The sequence below is a fragment of the Ciona intestinalis genome, chromosome 11, assembly GCF_000224145.3.
Source record: "Ciona intestinalis chromosome 11, KH, whole genome shotgun sequence".
In the NCBI taxonomy this organism is placed as follows: domain Eukaryota; kingdom Metazoa; phylum Chordata; class Ascidiacea; order Phlebobranchia; family Cionidae; genus Ciona; species Ciona intestinalis.
In genome coordinates this window covers 4828280-4844378 of record NC_020176.2, presented here as the reverse complement: position 1 = coordinate 4844378, position 16099 = coordinate 4828280, and the positions used below count along the sequence as shown (strand labels likewise).

At 36.1% G+C, this 16099-nt stretch overlaps 1 protein-coding gene across 3 annotated transcripts; it reads left to right on the top strand.

The window, feature by feature from the left end:
* Positions 1 to 749: 749 nt before the first annotated feature.
* On the top strand, positions 750 to 16093 carry LOC100180595 (gap junction gamma-1 protein). Of its 3 annotated transcripts, XM_026836587.1 has the most exons (12): positions 750 to 920; positions 1174 to 1239; positions 1693 to 1818; positions 2072 to 2227; positions 2651 to 2779; positions 3123 to 3305; positions 3594 to 3713; positions 3942 to 4038; positions 4351 to 4463; positions 4828 to 5140; positions 13276 to 13461; positions 13905 to 14438. In XM_026836587.1, exons 1-11 carry the CDS (start codon positions 825 to 827, stop codon positions 13296 to 13298), a joined length of 1422 nt encoding a protein of 473 aa, XP_026692388.1. In that variant the 5' UTR covers positions 750 to 824; the 3' UTR covers positions 13299 to 13461; positions 13905 to 14438. The 3 variants fall into 3 exon arrangements, with proteins under 3 accessions (XP_026692388.1, XP_002127102.1, XP_026692389.1); XM_002127066.5 differs by lacking the exons at positions 13276 to 13461; positions 13905 to 14438 and adding an exon at positions 5467 to 5623 and having other exon boundaries at positions 751 to 920; XM_026836588.1 differs by lacking the exons at positions 750 to 920; positions 1174 to 1239; positions 1693 to 1818; ... (4 more) ...; positions 3942 to 4038; positions 4351 to 4463 and adding exons at positions 14787 to 14973; positions 15302 to 15452; positions 15729 to 16093 and having other exon boundaries at positions 5041 to 5140; positions 13905 to 14479.
* The last annotated feature ends 6 nt before the right edge of the window (positions 16094 to 16099 follow it).

Sequence of the window (16099 nt, the reverse complement as noted above, 5' to 3'; positions counted from 1 at the left end):
ACATTTAAAACTCTATTCGTTGCCTACCACCAGCCTTTTTGTCACAAAATTTGAGATTTGTTTTTCTTAGCTAGCAGGTAGACTGTTTATTACGAAATAATATGGATTCACACGTGAATTCATCCATCATAATAGCGATTGTTTGACCTGGCAACTAATTACGACATAATAGCATTTCACACGGCGATTATTTGCGTCATAATAGGGACTGACACTTTATCATTTAGCATGTGTAAGAAATTTAAAAACAGGCTTAAATGTTTTCTTTCTTTTTCTTTTAATTAGAAAAAAGATCCGGAACCGGATCGAGATCCCCCATTTGAACATCACTGTTTAGCACGTTTAACACTTTAATTTTATTTTTTCACCAATAACATTACTGTAAAACTCAAAATTTGGGGGGGGCCATGGCCCCTCAGGCCCCCCCTTGGCGACGCCCATGATCAGTGAGGTACTTTATCCAGTTAGGCATGCAATGGAAACCGGAATTTGGAATTCGACCGTAGGCCTATCTCATACATTCTTTGATTTAATATTTCAGTAATACATCGGCTTGACCGTGAGCAGAGCCATAGAAATATCTCTGACCGTAAATATAGAATATAGGTGGAGACTAACATGTTAAATACAATATTTGTTCCATAAAAATAGTTTTAGTACATATTTGAATATCAAATTTTAAAGCAAATAAACTAACGCCCCCATAAATAAAAACTATTTTATACGATGTTTATGGTTTCACATGTTGCATATTGTGACGTAAACAATTAATCGCGATTTGTTTGTTTTCGTTATTGTTAAAAGTCTTTTTGCTTCTCTAAACAATGGTGAAGACAATTAACGTTGATTCTAGTTTGTCCAAATACTTCAACACAATCGTGGAAACTGGGAAACCGACATGCGGTATTATAATTGGGAAAGTGAGTTACATTTGTTACAATATATAATAAATACGACAACGAAGTATTTTGTGTTAACTTTTGACGCTAACGTTAACTTTATGCTAATTATTGAAACTTGCACAATTTAAAAAAAAAACAGTTTGGCAATTAGTATTAGCGAGACCAAAAATTTGCATTTTACAAGTTATATTATTCTTAGCGTATATAATCATTTAGTAAGACTGTAAAATGCAGTCAGGATAATATAGATAATCTATTTTTATCTTTATAGACCTCAAAAACCAAAGATTACGTTGTCAATTTGATCAAATGTCCAACCAAAGATGCTGCATTTAAAGTTTGAATAATATTATTGTTTCATCCATGTCTGTTTACCTTCATATGTTACAGACTCATATAGTTTGTCTGTTTAGATCCATATGTTACCCTGTCTGTTTAGATCCATATGTTACCATGTCTGTTTACCTTCATATGTTACAGACTCATATAGTTTGTCTGTTTAGATCCACATGTTACCATGTCTGTTTAGATCCATATGTTACAGACTTATATAGTTTTATTTTTTTTAATTATTGCCAGATATGATGGAAAATGTTAGTAAAATTTAATCTTATTTTCAACATCATAGTATTTAGCCTTTCTCCAAAAACTTATCAAGTTTTAGCAGTTTTTAAAAAACTCAGCAGATCTTAACTAATATTTTCTGTTAAGCCATATAGTAAATAGTTTGTGAAAAACATTAGTTGATTTGAAATCATCCCCATGTAAAATTTAAACTTTCTCATTTAAGTTAGATGATCAATGGGTTGCCAGCCACGCCGTCAATGTTTCCCACATGTTGCCTGGAGGGGTGACTGTTATTGGCGTGTTTGTTGTTGCTGATACTAAAACAGTGGAAGCTACAGCATTAAGAAAAGTAAGATGGTCAATTAGTTGGATTTTGTGCTCACGCTGTCAAACCAATCAGTTCTGCAGATGTTGTTTTATTTTCAAGTGTGTTTTGTGTCGCTATTCTATCTTTTTTTCTTGGTTTTACCAATATTACAGGTAAAACAAACAAAATCTGTTGCTATTTGTTACAACAGTGGGCATTATAGTTTACTAATTTAGCTTAAATGTTGATTTTTTACTTGTTTCATATAAAAAATCCACAATCAAAACATTTTCAGGTCGTTTACTCGGTTTATCGAAGATTATCCCAAATCAAGTCAAGTTATGGTTTGAAACTAACATCAGAAGAAAGTTTATCGTATACAGCCCTGCATGTTGATGTTTCTAGTGGGAGAACTTTGTCTTGTAAACAATATGATGTGTTGGACAATGGGGTGAGCTGTTTGTTGACAATGATTATTGTTTCCTAATAACTTAAAGTGTTCAGATAAAATATGTAGTTTATTTGATGGTTTCTAAAATATAATCTTTTTATTAATTTTTCAATCTGATTATTAACTTTTATTGATGTCAAATATGTATATAAGAGTTATTGTGACATTTAGACTTTGCTTTTATGTGGGTAAGTTTCTTCAGTGACCGACCTTGGATATAGGCCAGGTTAGGGCTCATTACCCAAACAACATATTACTTCAAATAAATGTGTTCGTGATACTGCTAAATATTACTACGTAAAGAATATATTTTCTTAAATTGTTTGGGTAGTTTTACTTTATAAATACGGTATATCTAAATAAATTATTAAATTAAACCTATTTTCAAGGTGCTATTTATTTAAATATTATTTCTATGTTTAGAGCGGTACGAAACCTGCTGATTGGAAATACGTAAACTCTCCCACCAGGTGGAGCACTTTGAAAACCGAAGTTTGTTTTGACAAATTATTTTACGTTGATTCTTTAACTGAAGTGATGAAAGAATTGAAGGTACAGAATGTTTGGGAACAAAGACAATTGTTGCTTATATATAGTAGGGTGGGGAAAGACGTGACACCATTAGCACATAATATTTAAATATCTTGATTAGGTTTTAAACAATTAACAACGGCCTATGGGAATCGTGAGGATATGGTTTTATAATTCTTTGAATGTTCTTTGTTCACTACCAAATGAGACAATAGAACGAAAAGGTGTCCTATCTCCCCACCCTACTATACATAAGCTGTTATGTTTGTATTAAATCTGATAAGAAGGCTGTGTTTTGTACAACTTGTTTCAAGTATTCTTTTTTAGCAAAAGTAATTAAAATTATTTGTGCATTATTTTCTAGACTTCATTATCCGAATTCAGTTGCGATGTCACAAATGGAATTGTTTGTATTGATGATGTCATAAGAAACAATGAAGATGTTCTAGATCCTGAACCTTCCTCAGGGAAAGGAAAGAAAAGTAAAAACACAAATCCTTCAAAATGGGGAAAAACTTTTCACTGCAAACTGTATCTGCCACTTAAGGTTGGACCGTTTATAAAATAGTTATAGTTGGTTTACTGAGTTCAGCATTCAACTTGTTCTGATATGGCACATTACTTGCAAAGTATGCTATCAAACATATGCAGCAGGTAGTTAATTCAAAGTTAAAAAATAACACAAAAATCTTTGTCTTATGATCTTTGCACATAGCTCTTTTTTATTTAACCACCATTCTATTTCTTCACATAAAAAGTAGATATAGTTTAATTATACTACCCCACCCTCTCTACATAACACCCTTGCATGGAAACATATTTTGTTCCCATTCAGGGCGATGAAGATATAAACGAAGTTGAAGCTTCATCTCATAAATGTTCGGTCCATCTTCATGGGACGATCACTGGGTTGGCGTATACGACGTCCAAGACGACAGTGGAAGAAGCTGTTCATGTAATGTGATTTGTTTGTAAACTTTGTATTTATACAACTGTAGGGTATTATGATCAATATCGTTGCCACTCCCCTGCACACTGTCAAGCTGCTGAAGTTATTTCAGTTCGTGGATAAAGGTTTGGTTTAAATTGCCTTCATGATATTATAGTAGATAGAATTAAAACGACTTCTTTAATTTGCAATTAAGTTTTTAAATATGTTTATAATGTTTTTTTCATTTTTCAGCAATTAAAATGCGACATCATTCAGAATTTGTTCCATCGTTATAATTTATTGAAGCAAAACTTGGAAGATCACAAAACTAAACTTTGCCCAACTATGGGTAAGTATGCCAACTTTATTAGAAATTTGGAATACTTTAGGTATTTTATAAAATACAATTAAATGTCTTTATTTCCTATGATGATCATTGATTTTCATTAATCTGGCGTTAATCTTGAGCTCATGAAACGAAATAAGATTTTATATAAATAAGAGACTGATGATGTCATTTTAAACAAAATATGTATCTTTTAATACACTGTTTGTTGGTCTGTTGAGTATTTTTTAGCACTTGTTTCCAAATGTTCTGGTTATTCTTCATATATCAATATGGGGTATACAAATGTATTAGTTAATATCTTTATTATTCCAGACATTGCATTGCCAAAGCGATTACTTTTCACTGAAGGAGAATCAGAGAATTTTTTGTTTTCTGAGTTTTTGTTCCGAAATGAACCGATTGCTGAAGGGGTGGATAGAATAAGGGTGAGTACTTGTGTTTATTGGATGGTACGAAAGTACAAGTAATATTTTAGTTGGCAAGATGAACGTTTGAAACAGAATACGTTTTATACCGGATGAGCAACTAAAATATTATTTATACTATGCCTGGTAGCAGAAGTAACAAAGTGATGAGGATAGTGATAGGCTTGCTCATGCTGTAGATTGAACAAGCAAGTCACTTAACAAATATTGTTCTAAAACACAAATGACTGTACCACCATCCGTGTTGGGTAATAACTAATAACCAACTTTATAAGTGGACAGTGTACCAGGTTATATTTATACTGTGCATATTAATTACATTATAAGTCACATATCCCCATAATTTACATTTACAACTTTCCAGGAAACATTTAGCCCTGATGTAAAAGAAGATCTCATTCACTCTGAAGCTGAGAAGTTTCCAGAAAACTTGATTCAAAGTATACAAGCTGAGCCAGAGATTGAAGAAACACCAGAAGACCTAACCGAAGCATTTGATCAACTAGAACCGACCAGAACAACAGACCTTCCAACCCAAGAGACAACCCAACCAACATATACAACAGATGATACAACCACCACCAATGAAGAGGAGAACGTTGAAAAATCTTCGTCCCAAACTGGATCTCAAAGTCCTAAAGATGAAGCTGAAGTGTCCCTATTACAAAGCACTAAAGGTAAATTATTATATTTGTTTCTATTTAGTTAATTCTGTATCTGTTTTTGTCACATTTTATTTAACATCTTTTATTTTACAACAAAAAAACTTTCATAAATGTTTGTTAAATATTGAAAGTTCCCTTCTACACGATTTGAGGAATCTTACAAACATTTTAAAACTTTCTAAATAGGGGAATAAAATGTATGTACAGTGGTCACAAACTAATCTTAATGGTTGTTGTGTTTCTAACTTTAGAAAACCTGTATAGGTTTCTGTAGATCTTATATAGACGTCGTTTTTGTTTATTTGTTTCTTTTCTTAATTAGATATTTATGTTTTTAGGTTTTGTTGCTGCGGGTGTTGCTGTTGTTGTTGCTTTTTTAATGTCATATTTATCACTGAGAGATTAGGTAATGGTGGTACAAATGTACAGTGCAATATATTTTGATTTTCTGGTGATCATGCAAAAGTAGAATAAAGTTTAAACTTGTGACGGATATAGTTTGTCCTTATGGTTGGGAGCTTGGGTGACTTATTCATGGTTGCCACTCCCATGCCCACAGTCAATCTGCTGAAGCTATTGCAGTGTGTGGATAAGCAGACATGGCTTTTGGTTGGTTTGGTCATTTATATCCTCGTGGGTGGGAACTTAAGTGACTTATCCATGGTTGCCACTCCCATGCCCACAGTCGAGTTGCTGAAGCTATTGCAGTGTGTGGATAAGCAGGCATGACTTTTGGTTGGTTTGGTCATTTATATCCTTGTGGGGGGAACTTGAGTGACTTATCTATGGTTGCCACTCTCATGCCCACAGTTGAGTTGCTGAAGCTATTGCAGTGTACGGATAAGTGTTATCGTTTTTGGTTTGTTGGTGTTTAGACAGTTAGTTACAGCGCCAATTAGGTGTTTCAACTGTGTTTCACCGCAGCGCTGCGTGTGGTTAAAGTCGTGAAATTATTTGTTCACAAGTTGGTAGCAAGGAGCTATCCATATTCTTGTTGGAATTTATTTCAATAAAACTTATTTTTCGACGCGCCAGAATCGTTAAGTCGCACTGTGAATAAAACAATCTATTCCCAAATTAGTATCTAATGTCCTATAACACAAGTAAATGTAGAAACCCCTACGATTGCAGTTATTTAAATAAACTGTTCGCGAATATAAACCCAAGGAAAAATTAAATCATAGTACACCGATTAAAGTCATTTCATTTTCAATTAGTCTGTTTATCCAATTGGCCTTTTAATTTACCGGGTAATTCCAGAATTGCAAGTTAAGCAATATTTCAAACACAGTGCGTTCTGTTACGTCACAATCATTGGGATTCTGGAATCCCACAGGATTCGCACATTCGTTGTAATCCAGTTGTTGTGTGACGTCATAATACGGAAATACAGTGGAATAGTAAACACTTGTGTTCAAATTTGTGGTTTCCATGGTTATACTATGTGGAGTATTACGAAATTAATCTTGGCTTAATCTTCACAATGCTAAAGAGAAAGTTACATTTGGTTATCTGTGTTGATTCAATACAGAAACCAAACCCAATCTTCTTTATTTTACAATAGAATACATAAAACTGTTATAGGTTTTGTCAAAACTGTTCATGCGCTGATATAACCGCAGTGTGTAATGAACTTCCGTGTTTTGGACAATGTGGTAGCTGCAGTCTTCTCCACACAACTCCCACCACCTATATTAACGTAGCCGTTTTTCACGAGCGTCGTGAACTTAGAAGGGAGACTAGCGCGTCTGGTAATCACATATAGCTTTACCGGCTTGCGTGTAAGAGTTCACCTACTGAGGTGTTGATTTGCAATGGATAGCGGCCTGCATTACTTCATATGTTTATATGCGGGTTAGTGGAAATTTATGCTGACATAACTGACGGGTAGTTTCCGTTCGAACTACTATAATAAGGATTCAAAAACTGACAGCCAGTTAGCATAGTTTACACAGCAAACCGGATTTGTATCCAATAAAGTCCAAGTTCAGTTAACGTATACAGTATACCAGCATAGTACACTGTATCTGGATGTACATTATATACAGTTTCAAGTTGAGATCAGAACTCATTAAATTAAAAGCAGTGACCAATAATTGAAACAGCTGTTTAAAACCTATGAATACAGTTAATGTTAAACCTTATGCAACTTTAAATTACTTAATACGCTCCGGAGGCGTAAGAATTTACTGACTGTAAGCCCTCAGGCAATTCTGTTCTAAAATGTCCATCATATGTGTATGGTTAAATTGTTTACCACACGTCACTATGTGATGTTGTTTCGTTTTCTATTACCAATTGTGACATCATACTATATATTGATACACCATATTGGTTGTAAGATTTAAAAACATTTCTTGGCGGGAAAACTTATTTTAATCCATTTTTATAGTTATGTTGTTAAAGGTACTGCAAATCGCATAGTAATGGCAACTATACGGGGTCTAATAAGCGCAACCAACTAATAATATTTTCTTTTATGCAATATTTACGCGTAAATATGACGAACATGCCTATTATATGATTGTGCTTGCCCAGAAATTCGATAAGAACAAATTGAGATAAATGTTCATAAATAAAAACACGCGTAATGCATTCGGAATAAGCATATGTCTAGACCACTGCTCTTGTTATATTAAATCCATATTTCCGTCACACTGGCAGTATAGATATACCAATTCATTAAGTTATATTTGTTACCTGGCTATCACTGTACGGTTATAGCACAACATGCCTCTGGATTAAAGTAAAGGTCAATTTAACCTTCAATTTGTATCTGTTACTTAACCTTGTCTCTACCGTTGAACTATTTTGGTTAATTTCAGTAATTGTGTTCAGAGATATTGCATTTAACGCTTTTCTCCTGTTTACCTCTACATATAGGGATTGGGACTAATATAAGTCATTATACATGAACAAATGGGTAGTAAAGACGAATAAATCTGCACTGTACAACGCTTTCGGTAAACTCTTATCATTTATTGTTTTAATCAATCGATTGGTATCATTAGTTGTGTAAAAAGAGTTTATAGATTTATATTATGAACGTCCTAGCAACTGCATTATTTTAAAATTAATTCTGTTTGCAAATGGCGTCGTTATTTATAATGTGACGCATAACATAAGTTTACCATCATCAAATACTATGTCAAAAATAACATTAATATTTACGATAAGGCAAGAATTGTGACAGAACGACAGGTATTAAAACACGTAGAAATGAAAACATATACACAAATTGAATATCAGTTATACAGGCGTGTTTGAGAAATTTAAAAATTGTGCACGTAGTAACTTATATATAGGGGCACGTGGTATACCCGCATGTATAATTTATAATCTTAATGGGTTAAGCAGTTTTTTGTTAATTTTCCAAACAAGATCAGAAAATAAACCTAACTTGGTAAATCCAACGCTTTAATTAACTATTACAGTGTAAAAAAATTAAATTGCGACAAATTCTGTTTTTTTAAATACAGTTTTGGTACACATAGCGCTATAGAGTCGTATTACAGTTGTTGCGGTAGTAGTTGGCATGCGACAAAAAGATCCGTTTAAATGCGTAACAAGGGCATTGGTGTATACTTGAATGCATTAAATATTTAACGCACACGGCCACGGCAACCAACGGTTTCTTTTCAAAATGTAAACAGCCTGGATTGTGCGGTTAAATTAGATCTCTATGTATTACATGTCAGTCTATAATACGACAAATCCTCAGATGACAAATATTTTCCTGTTAAAGAAAAATAAGGAACTGCTGCTCAAATTATGTTCCCTAAATCGCAAGTACAGTGAAAGAAATGCACATTCTAGATTAGAGTGCGTGAATTATTTATCCTTTTGCTTCGTACGGGAAATTTCTATCTCATGTCCCAAATAGGTTATGTCCTATTGTTGTTTAGATTAAGATTCGTCCGTCGTAATTTTAAGTTCTAATATATACTTGTTTTTAAGAGATAATTTTAGAGCCTATTGGAAAAATATCTAAAACGGATGTACACGAAATGCGAGCCTTCGAAACCACCGATTTATTAAACGCTTCATTAAAGAAGACTATTCTTATATGACGCCCCCATTAGAACCTGCTTAGGTGACCGATGCTCCCGCTACGGTGCTGCTATAATATAATGACCGACTTTCCGATGGTGAGTGATAACCCGGTATAGTGGCTTGCGTTTAATTTAGATTTATGGCCTTGCACCGGCAGCCGAACGTTGCGCTACAACGGCGATGTGTGAAACTGATCCATAGAGACGAATTAAGTAAGATAAATGTGTCGCGGTCGTTCATTTGTCATCGCTGTATGACGTAATAATTACACCTATGCGCTCATAGGTGCTAATACCTGACAGCATATTTGCACTTGATATATTGCAGTGGGCTTGATTAACTGATACATCAATATGACATATTTCATTTTTTCAAAAGTATTGCGAACGTGTTGTTCTAGATCCGAGAGCGTAGGCTCGGCGCAGCAGTGCGGGTTGTGGTTTTCGCAAATGCTCGCTTAAATTAAATTAACGCAAATTCAGTAATCCGCCGCCAATCCTGTAGACTAGTAACAATGTAGAAGAAATGATGTGTGGGAAAGTTCAGAACAACGGTAGTCCTCAGTCCTCAGAGTAAACAGGTGTAGAAGTTGCCAAGTTTATATAATGTGGAGTTTGTGGGCTTTATAAACTGTATATATACCACACTATTCGATTGTCCCCGAGGAATCGGCGTGCTACCGATTCAACGAAATCACGCTGACAGAGTATTTTAAGGTTTTCTTTTATAAATTATGCAGAAAGCTGCTTATCTTGCCCCCGTGCCAACATGGCTTTGACATGGTTTCTCTGAATGTGTTTATGATGTTTGATGGCAACAAAATCAGTAATTTGTAAGAAAAAAATCGCTCAGCAACATAAGTACCAGGTAATCAATCATTTTACCGCGAAGTGCTAATTCCACGTCCCCCTAACCGCAGTTTAAAAGTTTTTTTTCCTTTGTAGCAGCGATGATTAAGTGTTCCGCACAAATTAAATTTTATTCCCAAGAAATTCGCACTAAGTCCCATGCGAGCAAGCTCAAGTGCCTCCCACGCTTTTATAAATTCCTCGATGGTTTATATTCACGGCTGTTATCACAGCATCAGAAGTCAGTCGCCCCCGCAAAGGCTGGGCTTTCTAATAGAAGACACTTTCATATTCCTTTTGTAGCAAGTACAAACCCAGTGGGTGGGGCGACCTACGTAAAACAAACCCGGTCACGTTTCCACTGTCTAACTATTCCAGTTTTTTATCCGGAGTTATATTTGTCATCACCGCAGAATTTAGATCGAGATTCTGTGGATGGTTCTTGTCCGTGTGACAACCAAGAACAATTGAACTTGGCCTTTAGCTATGACATCACAATCACAGACCTGTTCGCAGCGACCAGAGCCTCCGTGACGTCACATAAGACACCGAGGTCGGGGCAAATAGCTTTTATCTCAAGTCTGGCGTTCGCCCAGACAGCGATGTGAAGTTGGTGGTAGTGACTGCAATCCGTGTTAACGTCTCGAGGAAAATTTGGCAGATTCATCACAATCTGAGCGCAGGGTTAGTAGTTCGGTCTTCAGGCTGGTTGACGTTAGGTTATAAATCGCATAAGATGAGGTATAAGCGATGACGGAATGAATAGAAAGAAAATAATCACCGTCCTACGCTCTAGGGTCGAATAGATCTTTATATAACATTATAGCTATTGTTTTATAAGGTTATGACACTTCATATCGGTATTGTGACGTAACTATGGGCGAGATCGAGTTTTTGTTTGTTTTTGCCGCGATTTTCTATTGGAGAAAAATCCGTTAAAGATTTGAAAGCGTTCCTTCGGGATAAAGGATCGAATTTCCTCGTATTTTATTACCGTAAGGTCCGGGTCCTGAATCCAATGGGTAATTTTACCCTGGATAAACATTTCTGATTCTCCCTTCTTTCTTACTTAGCAATTAATCCCCGCCCACAAAATTTGGATTCTTTATTGTTTACTGTTGTCTTGAGAACTGCACTTTTTAAAGTTGACATTTTGTTTTGCAAAACTTAGTTAAAATTTACGCCTGGATATTTGCATATGTGCTATAGCGGGATGTTTAATATCGCTGTTGTTTTAGTGTGCTCGTAAAAATTGTGGTGAAATGGTGTTTGCTGTTTGCATAAATCTTAAATGGAAGTTCCCCTTTAACATTTACATCTGGCTACGTAACACGCAACATCCTGGGTTCATATAAAGCAAGGTGTCTGGATCTAAGTTCATTAGTTGAAGTTTATGTTCAGGGCAGGCAAAGGAATAGGTTCATAATAAAAATAGAGTACTGTGGCCGGGGGACGTTGGGACACCTTTAGCACACAATATTCATTCATTCTGATCGTGTTTTATACGATTAACAGCAAAAATATTATGAAAAGTTATCCCATCTTCCCCCACCCTACCATATATAAATTATGAATCGTGTAGGAGGCAAAGAAGAAATAACAGATTTTTAATTAGTTTTACCAACTATAGCAAGAGCAGCAGAAAATTCAAACAGTTTTGCTGCTAATTTCGTTTCTTCGTTGTTTAAATTCATATGATCTTCGTTTTTGTGATCGAAAAAATAAATAAATAAAATTATTTTAAGCTTTACATTCGTAACATCATCAACTTTAGGCTTATTTACGACAAGCTTCTTAAAGTGTGAGCTTAATAAATTACGGTCTCGGATTAAAATGCATGTATGTACACGGCCTACTAGCCGTGGTATGTATAACCCATAACTTGAAAATTACCAGAAAACACAGTGGTTTTGAATTTGTAAACGTTTTAATAAATTGTGTAGAATTATATAAACTATTTGCAAACCTATATAAAGCGTTTCGATCAAAACGAACGTAAACTAGTCTTGTATGTGAAAATACGTTCAAAACAATTTTAAACTGAAGTGTTTACCCGTCTATATACTTGTGGCCCTTGAAAACATACTAAGGCTGTGACGTCAACGTCCGTGACGTCACATGAACGTTATGTACCAGCAGCGGTATATCTTGTTCATGTTTTAAAACTTCGGAAATACATTATTATCGTTTAAAACAACATTTCATTGTTAGCTCACAAAGCTGTTTTCATATTCACAATGGCCTTTATTACGTAACACGGCAGGGATTCGCAGTTTAAATTTAAACTAAAATTCCGGCGTGTTTGGTAAAAAGGCGCCAAAATGTTATTGGCTTTTCATTTTTATTCAAAATAATGTTAGAATTATTTAACATCACGTAATTATGAACGAAATACAATAAAGACCTTAATTAGTTTTGTATAATTTAAATCGCATTTACAACATTTTCCACATAAACCGGTTCTGTAATGCTACAATTGATTAGTATTTTTCCCGAAACGTATAATTTTATTACGTAGTCAAGAAAAAATTACGTTTCGCTGGAAAGTCGCCATTTTTTTCGGATAAGTTTCCACCAACGGTTGTTGGTTGAGCGTTGTTCGGTGTGGCCTGGATCCGTGGACCCTAATTGAACTTATTACTGTCAGCATACAACAACTGTCCCATCAACTGCGCGGAAGTATTTGTGCAAGAGTTGTTTTAAGCCGATTAACTGAGTATATATTCTTAAGTTGATGCTACGTATTGAAGTTGTTCGTTGTCCGCTTCAGTTGTACTATGAGTGTTTTAGAGGAAAGCATAGATTTATTTAGTGTGTCTATAGATCCACACTGTGGGAAAATGACATGTAATAACTGTTTACGTACTTGGATGATTTAGAAATAAAGTAAAGAGACCGTAGCTAAACCCTTAGTAGGAGAGAAAATCTGCTGTTCGGTATCTTTTTGTTATGTTTTTGGTATATTCCTATCTATATCTACGACCCCAAAGGTTCTACGCCGTTTCTATTCTGTTAATGGTAGGGTAAATGCTTGAGATACGGTGCATATCTCTATTATAAGTATGGATATTTGCTTTGGGCTTTTATCGTTTCAATTCCCATGTTTGATAAAATCAGTTTCCATTCTTCTTATAACACCAACCTATATTTGGGGTCATGGGACAGACCTGAATCTCATGACCCTGCCGTGCCTCGCTGTACGACCTGACCCATATTGACTAAATACCAACCAACTTTCTTTCACAGATATAGTATTTACTCAACTATAGGCACCAATCGTTGTGAGAAATGGCGTGGCATATTATCCACAGTTTGCTTGAACAAGTTCGACTTCATTCTACTTTCCCAGGGAAGCTATGGATTATAATGATGTTCATATTCCGTATCGTGGTTGTGGCAAGGATAGGAGATATGGTCTATCACGATGAACAGGTGTGTTGTATTATAATGCAATGTGTGCGGTGTAATATACGTTATTGTGAATCGATTTATCTAAAATAGCGTTGACAGTGAGCATGAGGTGTATGAATAGTGAATACACCATGTGTGTCTGGTGTATAAGAAGGCACCCATGTTATAACTCGACAGTGAGCATGAGGTGTATGAATACACCATGTGTGTCTGGTGTATAAGAAGGCACCCATGTTATAACTCGACAGTGAGCATGAGGTGTATGAATACACCATGTGTGTCTGGTTTATAAGAAGACACCCATGTTATAACTCGACAGTGAGCATGAGGTGTATGAATACACCATGTGTGTCTGGTGTATTAGATGACACCCATGTTACCACGAATCTGCTGTATAATACAACAGTTTTTACTGTGGCTCAAACTTTCACATTATAAAGTTATAACACAAACTTTTCCCACAGTCCCACTTCGTTTGCAACACGTTATCACCCGGTTGTTCGAACGTTTGTTTCAACGCATTTAGCCCGATATCTCAACTACGTTTCTGGTCATTGATGGTTTTGGTCGTATCTTCACCAGGGGTTTTATTCTGCATCTACGCAAGCCACAAGATATACCACGCTTATGTTAAGTTCCCCCTCGCCGAGGAAGAAGGAGCGCCCAAGAGTCGCACTTGGGACACGGCTTCGGAAATTGACCGCGGGTCTGAATACGGTCGTCCAATCGCGAACGGAAAAAGGAGGAAAGGCGATTCTCCCCCTGCGTTCACCGCCCACCCCACCGCCCCACCTCTTTACGTTGTTAAGCGCCTAAACTCGAAAAATAATGAAAAACTTGACAAGAACGGAAAACCCGAAATTTCTCGCCGCGTCAAGAGCGGGAACTATGACGCACCCGTTCGAAAACGTCACCGTCGTCATGGCAACGACGAAGAGAAAGATTTGATGGAGAAACGAAAGGGATCAACGACTGACAACAACTATACGTCTAATGATGACGTCAGAATAGGAAGAAAATGGCGCTACGTTGATCACCCGTGAGTTTGAATATATATACAGTCTTAGCGATTCCATACGGGTGAGGTTATACATAGAAGGGAAAGCTACGACTTATAGACCATATTTGGCTAATACTTGCAGGTTCTCGTACATTTTGTAAAATAGACTTGCGTATAAAGATATCAGTATCTTATGCTGAGGATAAAACAGGAAGATTTTTCCTGGAGCATCACCTATAGCATTCAAATATCCTTAAATTTATTAAATTGCATTTTCTCTGCTACATCCACCACTATATTGGTTATAATCGTTTTTTTTTTTATTTAAAACTCTTTCTTATTACAGTTCCCGGCAACAAACGTACCCGATATATTCGGACAGCAGAGGGCGCAAGGTGGAGTACATATCGGTGGGGGGAAAACCCAACTATTATGACGAAATAAAAGCGAACAAACAAAACAAGATAATGTTGGAGAACCCGCAGCTTTATAGAGCGTATTGGTGGCACGTGGTCATTCGAACTGTCCTAGAGGTAAGACCATCTTGTCAGGTTATACATTCGAAGGGAGGTTAAGATCTAACGTTGTTTTGCCTGCTTTGATCTGTCTCATGTCGAGTCAAAACCTTTGAACTGAAAATTCCCTGGTGTTCACGTTAAATATATTCTTATAACAACGTCATATAAGATTCTCGTCAATTTGGTAGTACACAAAGAACATTCTAAGAATTATAAATTCGTAACTTCACGACTCCCATCGAACGTGTCTAAAACACGATCGGTATATTTAGATATTCTGTGCTAAAGGTGTCCCATCTTCCCCCACCTTACTATATAACCCTTAATGTGTTTACTTTGACAGATTGGGTTCTTGGTTGGTCAGTATTATTTGTACGGTTGGTTCGTACCTGAATTGTTTGAATGCAAGAGATGGCCTTGCCCCAAAACCGTGGATTGCTTCGTGTCAAGGCCGATGGAGAAAACTTGTCTTTTGTGGCTCATGTTTGGTTTGGGTAAGTTAAGCTTTGTATATTAATATGTCATCTATTTGGCTCTGTTTGGTTTGGGTAATATTACAACGCGAATATTTGATTATTAATCAACAACTGTTTATTTGAATGTTCCGTTGTTAACTTTGGTAAGTCATAAATAGCTGTAACCAAAAGTTTAAAAAACTAAACTCAACTTTACTAACGTCCTATTTCTTTGTGTTACGAAACTAAAAAATTTTTGAATAATGTCCTTAATTCTGATGTCTTAATATTTAAATAATTTATACCCATCTTTAGGTGCCATTGCTTGTGTGTTAAGCATTGGGGAGTTCTGGGCACTTGGTTGGGAAAGGTTCAAGTATGCTTGCTGTTGCCGTGGACACAAGATGACGTATGAAGAGAAGAGACGACGACTCGCCTTGCTACAAGCGTCCTCTGCCCACCCACCAAAACAACCGGAGGGAAACAAGGATGAGATCATAGTGATGCATGGCGGTGGTGGAATGACCGGAGCTCTCAGCCTGGACAGTCTAAGCAGCGACACGACCGTTGAGAGCGTGTGACGTCACTGATGACGTCATAGGAAGAACCCATCGCGTAGCCACGTAGACGGATGCAAGGCGTTCGAAGCTTNAATAGGCCNAGCCTCTTATATTACTANCANCTCT